Here is a 10,805-nt window from a genome sequence, read left to right as displayed (position 1 = left end):
ATACGGATGATTTTCACACGCGTCGCACAGACCTATGTAAGTGAATGGGGCCGTTCAGACGGTCAGTGAATTTCACGCAGCGTGTGCGCTGTGTAAAACTCACGACATGTCCTATACTTGCCCGTGTTTCACGCAGCACGCACTCATTGTTGTCAATGGGTGCGTGCAAATCGTGCACGGCACACGGAAGCACTTCCGGGTGAAGCGCTTGATGCGCGCTGCAGTAGTAAAATAAATGAATGAAACCAGAAAATCACCACGTGCTTTTCTGTTTGTAAACGTAAAACCAGAGTGTCATAATGATGCCGGCTGCACGAAAATCACACAGCCGCGCATCATATGCTGATGACACACGGACCTTTTGCGCGCGCCAAACGGACAAGTCCGTGTGAATAAGGCCTAAGGGTAAGAACAGTACGGGAGCCGCAAGTGTTTGAACCTCCCTCCCATACAGTGGCAAATCGCTGCACGGTGAAATCCTGCGACCATGTGCCAGTGCATGGGGGCAGGGTTTCGGTCACATGAAGCTGCTGCTCCATGTGTTTTTACCCTAAGGGCTCGTCCACACGTAACAGACTTGCCATGTTTTTTCCAAACGGAATTTCAGACGGGAAAACGCAGCAGAATACAGTAGCAGCATAGAGGATGAGATTTAACAAATCTCTTCCACATGCTGCAAAGATTTCCGAGCCGAAGTTGACCTGCGGTGCGTATTTTTCCAACTCCAGCATGTTAATTCCTGCTACGGAAAGTGTCCAGAATTTCTGCACCATTTTCTGCCATAACAACCGCAGGAAATGGTTGCGTTTTTGTCGCAGTGGAAAGCCTTTGACTTTCAACGGAATTGCTGCAGAAATTTTCTGCAGCAATTCCATCACGGGTGAACAAGCCCTAAGTGCCTCTTCTTTTTTTTTTTTTTCCTCTTTCAGGTGTTGTGCGGCCAATAAGGCCCTGTTCACACAGTTTTTTTTGCAGGCAGAAAATTTGGCCCCAAAATTCCATTTGGATCCTGATCTGCCTGCACGCAGTTTGCCACGTTTTTTGTGACGTTTTTCGCTCGCGGCCATTGAGTGCCACGGGCAAAAACGCCACAAAATACGCTTTCTCTGCCTCCCATTGATATCAATGGGAGGTCAGAGACGTAAATGCCCGTAGATAGGTTCATGTCGCTTCTTATTCCTGCGAGCGGGAAAAAAAAATGCCTTTGCCGTTTGTCTGTTTGATACATTAATAAAAGTTATGTTTTAACTGCCTTTACTGACATTTTCGACTAACTGACTGGTGGCTGGGAAATTGGGACTTTGTGCCTAGGCACATTTCTCTTCATTGTCGTCAGATGAAGGTACGGGCTAAACAAGAAACCGGATATATTCATACGGGTAGGATTTGCCAGAGGCAATTGCAACCCGTGGATGTGTAACAGAAATCCAAGGCTTATTTTTCCCCATGTAGATAGTGCCACACAATGCCACTTATAGAGTGCCAAACAGTTCTCTCTGTATATAGTGCCAGACATAGTACACTTTGTAGATAGTTACCATACAGTTCTCCCTGTCGATAGTGCCACACTGCCCCTTTTAGATGGTGCCCCACAGTGCCCCTTGTAGATAGTACCATTAAGAAATAGTGTCTCACAGACAAAAGAAACTTGTAATCCCCTAGCCCCGTTCCTATGACAAACGGAACTGCACAGCTACGTTAGGCCTGCAGCCTATTCGACGCCGAGACGGGAACCTTGCGTAGGCCGGCGCAACGCATCTACGTCATTCCACCGGCCTGCGCAGTGATCCCGTCCCAGCGTCTTAAAGGCTGCAGACCTGACATCGCCTGTTGCCGGGTGAATGCTATGCCATAGTATTTAATTCTATCTGCGCCCTAAGAATGCAAATATAATTGAATGTGGCAGTCGCCCAGTGCAACGGACCAAAAATCCAGGGCTTCTGCCCCAGAAGCCCGCTGCTATTGAAGCCATTGGTCCAGACATCTGGCGTCCGCCAGTCGAGGACCCCTGGTATACGGAGCTCCAACAGCTATAAAGATATATTACAAAATTAATCCACACAGAATCTTGGACCTAAAATAACCTGATGTTAAGGCAGAGATTCACTTTTCAGCGTTTCTATAACATGTTGAGCGCTCCCAATGAGGATTATTAATAGAAGTAGCGTAAAAAATGAAGTAAACACCGTGATTGTGATGGTTGCTCCACCTTTCTTTGAATAGATGTCTCATATAAGGCCCGTTGTGCTAGGGACACTATGACGGTACGGCTGTGTGTTTTATTTTTAAGGTTTCCAAACCCTGGGTGAGGAGTATGTTAATATTGTGCAAGTCGATTCCTCTAAGCGGAAGGTGCCGTCCTTGCTGCAGCGCACGCTACTTATCTGCTGCCAAACCGTATTCCCCTACCTACTGGATAAAGAGCTGGTGCGTCTGGAACAGGAGATACAGATAGAAATAGATGGAGTGCGGGCACCACACAGCGGCTTGTCCTCCGGATCCCATCACCGGTCATGGATGCGGAAGTGGCTTCACAGAAAGATAGCTGGGCTCTCCGACCAGCAGAAAAAGACATTAATAAAGACTGTATATATATTCCGACAGAGTATTACTTTCCTCCGAAGGTTTCATCTGGCTGTATTCTACATAAATGGAATATTTTACCATATTGCCAAAAGGATGACTGGTATCACCTACGTGAGTTTTTAATTTTTCAGTCATTTATGGACATAAAGATTTTGATGTTATATTGACAGTAAGTGTTGGGGAAATGAGGATTGGGCATGTTGAATTTCAACATGCCCGATCTTCTGTTATGCAAGGAGATTAGCAGCTGGCAGTAGCGTCTGTCAGCTGGTTGTCTTCCTCTCGCCATTGATACAAAATTGGACGCCATGTTGAGGAGGATAGATGCCGAATGAGCGTTCACCCAACAGCTGTTTTATGTAACGCCCTATAGGAAATATTTTAAGTTACTGTGTATTTTCTATTTTATTATTCACATTCTCTTCCATTTTGAGGTCTGAAGATTTCTATGGTGTTTCTTAAAAGTGCTAAGATACTATATTGAGCGGTGCCAATCCATTCTGTGTCAGCGTCAACTAGTCTTGTAGTCTATTTTCTTGCCGCACAGTAAAGGGTTAGTCCCAAAATAATAAATTATCACCAATCCGCAGGTCATCATTTTCTCATTGCTGAGTCCCCCACCGATCTTGAGAACAGGGGTCCCGTACTCCCAAATCCTCCTTACTGCTCGACCGCAGGAAAAAAGACTTCGAATGGAATAGCGGTTGATCATGCGCGCTGCCGCTTCATTCAAAGTCTATGCGAATGACGGAAACAGCCGAGTACATTGGTCAGCTGTTTCCATCATTCTCAAAGACAGTGAATGGAGCGGCGGGCGCATACTCGACCGCCGCTCAACTCAGGATCCTCCTCACTGCGAGAGTTTCAGCGAGGAGTATCTGGGGGTTCAGGACCTACGTTCTCATGATCGGTGGGGATCCCAGCTTTGGATAGGTGATCATTTGATTTTGGGAATACCCCTTTAAGGCTGGTATTTTCCCAACAGGAGGTAATGAATGCACGCATGCTCCATATACATCTATATGGAGTTTGGGTACACGTAAAGCAGACCATATGTTGGGAACAATGAAGCAGCCAGTTTTCTTTTCCAGACATAGAACACATGGTTGGAGTTCATGAACTGTATTCTCTTGCAGCTCCGTGTGCGCGGATCACCTGGGGATGACGGTCTTGTGCGCAAGAGTTACAGCCTCCTCGGAGCCGTGTCCGTTGCTCATCTTTTGTTGCTGGTCTTTGTTCAGCTTCAGAGCGTTCAGCAGAAACAGGAGGTTCAGCAGAAGTTTAAACTCCACCGAAGAATGTCTTATCAGAGGTAAAGCTCCCCCGTCCACTGCTCCTTTTACTTTCTAGCACCTTTATGTAGTAAATGAACCGCGAGCTGCATTATAAATACCCACAAGGTGTAATGCAGATGCTTTATTTTTTTTTCTAACAGATTATATTTTACAACCCCTTCCTTTGTTTTCGGCCCTTTGCCATGGAATCTAAGGAGTTAGACTTCGATCCCGGCTGATTATCTTTGATCCCGACCTTTACTGCAGATGTCATTTCCGGTATCTGCACCATCACTGCGCCATCCATGTAGGGCAAGGTTCAGTGAAGGGGTTAAATGAAAGCTTTTCTGGCATTTCTAAATTAAGCTTTTTGCAAACTGTGCACAATTACTTGGTGTCAGGTGATCACTGCCGCATGTCTGCATGCATTTATGAATCTCGGAAATCCCTTTCTAAGGTATGTTCACACGTAGCGTAAATATCGCAGAATTTCCCACTGGATTTCCGGTGACGGAAATTCTTTTTGAAAGAGAAATTGACATGCTGCAGATTGAGCGTCAGTTTCCGCACTTCTTATCTGCAGGTTTTTAGATGCAGCATGTGGATGAGGTTTGTTGAAATCATATCCACTTTGCAGCTACAGTAATACGCTTCGGATATCCGCACAGAAAATGTGGCCAGAAATTCTGCAGTGTTTTCTCTACGTGTGAACTTACCCTTACTTCTGATGCCTTAACCTGCAGGGCTGTAGAGCATTTCAGATTTCCTGCAGTTGCCCTGAAGACCCTTCAGCAGACTGTATTCTGTCAGTTGGGTGTCGGCACAGGCTGACGTAAAACAGCTTGGTTCTGCTGATGTTGGAAAATTAAGATTCCTCACAACCCTGCAGCTTATTAGTAGAACACTCCAGTGGCTAAAGTGAATTATCAGATAATATTGTATTGGGCCGGTTTCAGCCCACCGTAATAATGTGGCCTCATATTACAGTTGAGATACCTGGATCTACAGGACGGACCTTAGGTCACCATAGGGAGCTACAATGACTTAAACTGCAGGAGGTTCAGGTATTGTGGCCGTACTATGGACACGAACATGGGCCGGATGAAATCAGCCTTAAAAAATGTAATTTATGCAGCATCCATAACAGGAATATATGAAGATCCACTTGTTGTCTTATGTCCCTAGAGCGCCAGCACATGAGAAATCCTACCAGCGGCCTTCAAAATGCACATTATGCTTAGAGCACAGGCGGCGCAGTACAGCAACCCCTTGTGGGCACCTCTTCTGCTGGGAGTGCATCACTGAGTGGTGTAACACCAAGGTAAACGTCTTAACCATCTTATCTAAGCAAAAGCAATTTTGAGTTACAATATGGTGCTGTATCTTTCATCCGAAAATTAAAAAAAAAAAAAGTCTAATAATCTGCCGCTTATTTTGGCCACAGAACTGCAATATATAGCAAATTTATAATCCGGCATCCTCGAGATTGCTTACATGCCGGATTATGTTTTCCTTATATGTACATTTACCATGGAGGCCATTGGTGCTCCTCTGCAGCCGGTCCCATTCTTCTGTATATAAACACAGTACAAATACAGTGCAGGTCCCATGATGTCAAAGTTTGACTTGATCAGAATTGATCTTGGATGATCGCTCCGAAAACAGAGCCGGTGTAGAACCAGCGCTGTGATGGATTCAGCTGGAGTTGGAGTACCCCCCTTTATGACATCCGTATTCCTTAATAGCAGTGGCCTCTTCCAGCAGGATAATGCTCCTGCCACACTGCAAAAATTGTTCAGGCATAGTTTAAGAGACATGACAAAGATTTCAAGGTGTTTACATGTCTCCAAATTCCCCAGATCTCAAGCTGATCGATCATCTGTGGGATGTGCTGGAAAAACAAATCTGATCCATGGAGGCCGCACCGCACACCTTACAGGACGTAAAGGATCACGTCTTGGTGCCAGATACCACGAGAACCTTCAGAGGTCGTGTGGAGCCCATGCCTTGATGGGTCAGAGTTGATTTGGCGGCATGAAGGGGACCTACACAATATTAGTCAGGTGGCTGATCGGTGTATATGCGGCTATGGTGGGGCTCCCTGTCATACTACTAATAGTGCATATTAAAGGGGTATTCCAACAATAGACTGAATGTCTGGCAGCGGGTCCACTGCTACAAATCACTGTTGTCTCATATCCCGGGACCATAAAACATGCACATTCTGCCACGTATAAATGTTTATTTTGTGGTGATGCTCTTTAGTATTTCGCAGCGAACATTAATAGACTCCCTGTCGGTCGTCGTCTCCCCCCCACCGTCTGTGTTTTTCGTGTGTAACAAATCTCATTCCTCCGCACACGCTGATCTTACAGGATGTCAAACGTCACAGAGGTGTCTACAATGTGACAGTGTCGCTATGGCAGCCATATGTTTTGCAGCAGAGCGCTTTACTTCATGAGCGCTGTGTTGTTTGCTTATGAATTCCTCTGTTCTCTCCAGAATCGTGGTGTTCGCAGAATGTGCTGTAATCGCCTAATTTATTTCTATAAGATGTCTGGAAAAAAGTGACTCTCCCTCTGTGTTCCGGACTCCGGCACTCCAGAATTATTATGCGCATCTTATTCATGACTTAAATGGGTGACTATAGAATAGAACGGGAATAACACCGGCTTTATATCAATGTCGAACACTATGAATTGTATATTTATCACATATCTGAAGGAGCAGAAATTAGCGTGATCGATCACCAAACTTCATGCTACAATTCTGACCTTTTTGAAACCTGAATCTAATGTCTACATACAAAAGTGGAAACTTCATCTTAGGCAGGATATTTAGTCCAGGACTATGCACATACACCGTCACCTGTTCATTCATTCTCTGCCAGGATGTGACCCCCATCATGAAGTCAGGGAACCTGCTTTCATGATAGGTGGAGGTCCCACCTGTCCAACATTTGGCATAAATGTGTCATTTAGAGCAGCCATGTTTTGATTTTAAGGGGTTATTCACATGAACGTGGGGAAACTCGGACATGAAAAACTGACGTTTTTCACGTCTGAGTTTCACCCGATTTCACGGATCCCCAGAGACTTGAGTCTATGGAGGGATCCGTGAAAACAGAAAATAGGACATGTTCTATTCTTCAACGGACCCTTCACACGCTCCGTTGAAACAGCGGTCCTGTGAACGGCCCCATTGAAATACATGCGTCCGTGTGACGGCCGTGGTTTTAACGACTGTCACACGGATGTTTTCAACGTTCACGTGAAGAAGCCCTGAGAGTCAATCCTATTGTTTCCTCTGCCGGCCACAGAGAAATAACGTCCGAGCCAAATGGCGATGATGAAGGGGTTGTCCCCATTATATGGGCAGACCCCCTTATAAATCGATGTAGTCCATAGGGTGCTGTTAGGATACCATTGGCATTATATAGAGAAGCCATGACGCAGATGTGAACAGTCCAGATAATTGTTCCTGCTTTGTCCAGCGTTCGGTATTGTCCTCCCTAATACCACATACTAATCACATGAAACCTCTATTCGCAGGCCGAATGTCCATTATGTCGAGAGAAATTTCATCCACAGAAACTGGTCTACCTGCGGCACTACCGATGACTTTCCTAAATGCCTCCTCCAACTCAGGGGCTTCACCAGACGTCTTGTTAAGCAGCTGCTTCGCTCCTCGCATCTATGGTTGAGGTTTCCTAACCCGTCCCAGGAAAGCACAATTACTCCAAGCCAAACTAACAGTGTGAGGTTTACAGGACACCTGCTGTCAGTGCTGCGCTGACGGGTTACCGAGCACGTGAAGCGACTCCTGCACATCATTTAACATCAATGAAATGATAAATATATTACTATAAGATTTTCAGAGTACTAGTATGTGGAAACAATCAAAGGGCCAGTTCACACATCGGTTTTTTTAGTGCTGATTTTGACACGGAAACCGCTTTAAAATCATCGCCAAAAAAAACGCTCCATATCTTGCTCTATTGATTTCAATGGTATATAGAGGCTAATATTTTCCGGGGCATTTTTTTTTTGTCCGTTTGCAGAAATAAAGCATAATGCCCCATCTTGGAGCGGATTCCACTTTTTCGAACCTCCATTAAAATCAATAGGAGGCGTAAAAAAAATCCACCGGTTGTTTGGAGCGGTTTTTGACAGCTGCAAAATTTTAAAAAACACGCCTTAAAAAACGCTTTAAAAACCGCATGCATTTGAAAATCGGCCTCAAAGATTCTGAAGGAATATTTGAGCCATAATTAAAAAAAATTTCAACCTAAGGACAGGCTGCAGCCCAATTTAGCTGGTATTTGTGGCAGATCTTTTACAGAAATTTCTGTTACCGTTACATACATCTGAATAGACTTTGTAAAAATAAATAAATAAAATTTAAAATAAATAAATAAATATATATAAATAAAGAGCCCCATTCAGAATAACCTTCCTGGCGTTGCCATCGCCACGTGTCCATCTTCTCTGTTCTGTCCGGCCCCCTGTGATGATGCTACAGCCCATGTGACTGCTACAGCCTGTGATTGGCTGCAGAAGTCACGAGATGAAACCTCATCACAGGGGGCCGGGCAGCATAGAGAACGGCCGAGGAAACGGGGAGCTGTCACTATGGCAACGCCAGGAGGATAAGTTCCGAATTTTTAAATTAAATTGAAACAAAGGTTTTTTTGTGGGGTTTTTTTGTACAGATTTTTGCAGCTTTTCTACTGCTAAAGTCGCAACGTACGTTATTGGCTGTAGCTTTTACTTCCCCCTACGAAGTCAATAGGAAAAAACGGCAACAAAAGTGCAAAGATTCCGCATCATAAATTGACACGTGGATTCAAAATCTGCACCGCGGAGTAACGTTTTCCGCAGCGTGTGAATAAGATTTGTTCAAATCTCGTCCACTTTGCTGCTACTGTATTATGCTGCGGATTTACTGCGATGAAATCCGTTGCTGAAAATCCACAGCTAATCCGCTGTGTGCACATACCCTAATGCTCAGTTTATGTAGTAGTACAGAACATGATAGGAAGTGTAGTCCACATCACAAGTGATAGAGCGCATTCTGATTGACATTTTGAATTGTTATTAACAAGAAGAAGCTCCATACACAGCTGTGCTTCGCTTTAATGTGTCAGTAGTTAAATACTGTCGATCATGCGGTGCAGGCTGCTATTTTCTGGGATACACGAACACTAAAATGCGTTGGAAAATACTACTTTGCTGAACTGTTAGGAGTTGTAGTATTCTCAGCAGACCATGAACCACTCACTGAGCAGCGTTCTGATGATCAATCCATAGGTAAGAATTTGCATGTACTGTACGGGCCTATATGAAGATACAAGTAACCAGGTGACTATTATTGATCCGTGCCTGGTGTTGCCCAAACTACTTTTTCTAATTGTGTTTTAATGATATTGTTTGACAACTGTGATTTAATGTTATGGATTAATATATAAAGGGTCGTGTTCACACAGGACATTCTGTTCTCCCGCAGAGCCACATGTGAAGTGTTAGTGAATGGGAATTACCAGAATGTATAAAGCGAGGGCTGCGTTATGCTTATGAGGCCTCGTGCGTATTTGGGATCCGTATGACGTGGATACCAGATATAGTGTTACTGCGTTTCCATGGGGCCATTCTGTACAAAAAAACTGCCGGTAAAGGAGACATAAAACAAAATTGCAGCGTGTTCTGTCCAGATGATATATGTCGGACTATATGGAATCGGTGAATTCAGGAGAGAAACGTAATCCTCGCTCTGAACTAAGCACCTGCTAAGAGAGTGCTGACCTGTGCACCATAGAACAGGCCAAAATGCACCTGATCATATACAGGAGGTCCTACATGTCCACCCCATTCACTGGTTCCAGCAGCGCAACGTGGAAAACCTCACCTTTCTTAGCCACTTCCCACAAATGTATGTCCTAACCCTAAGGCTACATTCACACACGCGCGTGAATCTGGTCCGTTATACATCAGTGTGCTTTGCGAGGACATGCGTTATTCACGCACTCACAAAGCACATTTTTTTTTCATTATTTTCAATTGAATTGATGAAACTCACTGACAGTCTGAACGGCCCCATTCACTAACATAGGTCCGTGCGACGCACTTGAAAATCACAAGCGTAGCACGGACGTATTATACGATCGTTCGAATAAGCCCTTAGGTTCAGGATCATAGAAACCTAAAATCTCGGCTGTTTAACCCCTTAAGTTGCCAGTTTCAATAGCTACTAAGGGGTTTGACATGTTCGTGCTCAGTCCTGAAGAGGTTAGAAAAGTACCAGGCGTAACCTGTGGGGCAACCTGACAATGTTCCCATGCAGCGCCACCACAGGAGACGTAAGGAATTACATATTCTTTTTCAAATCAGTGGGTTGTAAATGCATGGATGTGTTGGGTCCTCCAGAGCAAGTCCTAAATGAAAAATTCTCCTTTATTAACTTAGAAATCCCAAACTGAGTATTTGAAAATGTATTTTCTAAATTAGAGGGGATGAAAAAAAACGAACAGCCTGTGTTGCCCTGTGTGAACCCGGCCTAGAGATTATTTTATACAGCGGTATTTCTAGAATTTACCTTATGAGAGAATCACTTCTGTAATTGTTTTGTTATGAAAGTCAATATTAAATTGTATTAATACTGTTTGAATAAAACCGGTTTGTGAATTTCATGTCCTGTGCGCCTTTTATTCTCATTGTTGAAGCGGACACTATAAATATTGGCAGAATATGAACCGATCATAAGATGGGGCCACACAGAGTGACAGCCGCAATCTATAGGGATAAGTTACGTTCCTGCAGCTATCACTTAGACGTGCCGATAAGGTTTATCCAAATTTCTCAGTTTTGGGCTATTCCTCCAGCCACATTCTTGTGAATAGCTGAGCTGTTCAGGCATTGGTACCAGTGACATTCCCATAAGTACGCTGGT

General features: G+C 44.3%; 1 protein-coding gene across 1 annotated transcript; it reads left to right on the top strand.

Moving 5' to 3' along the window:
• Positions 1-2,428: 2,428 nt before the first annotated feature.
• Positions 2,429-10,545, top strand: PEX10 (peroxisomal biogenesis factor 10). The gene is made up of 4 exons (XM_075839654.1): positions 2,429-2,697; positions 3,723-3,898; positions 5,046-5,181; positions 7,412-10,545. Exons 1-4 carry the CDS (start codon positions 2,518-2,520, stop codon positions 7,478-7,480), a joined length of 561 nt encoding a protein of 186 aa, XP_075695769.1. The 5' UTR covers positions 2,429-2,517; the 3' UTR covers positions 7,481-10,545.
• The last annotated feature ends 260 nt before the right edge of the window (positions 10,546-10,805 follow it).

Source organism: Rhinoderma darwinii, chromosome 10 (genome assembly GCF_050947455.1).
Source record: "Rhinoderma darwinii isolate aRhiDar2 chromosome 10, aRhiDar2.hap1, whole genome shotgun sequence".
NCBI classification, from domain to species: domain Eukaryota; kingdom Metazoa; phylum Chordata; class Amphibia; order Anura; family Rhinodermatidae; genus Rhinoderma; species Rhinoderma darwinii.
Note: the sequence above shows the minus strand (reverse complement) of the source record. Positions and strands in the feature narration are given on the sequence as shown.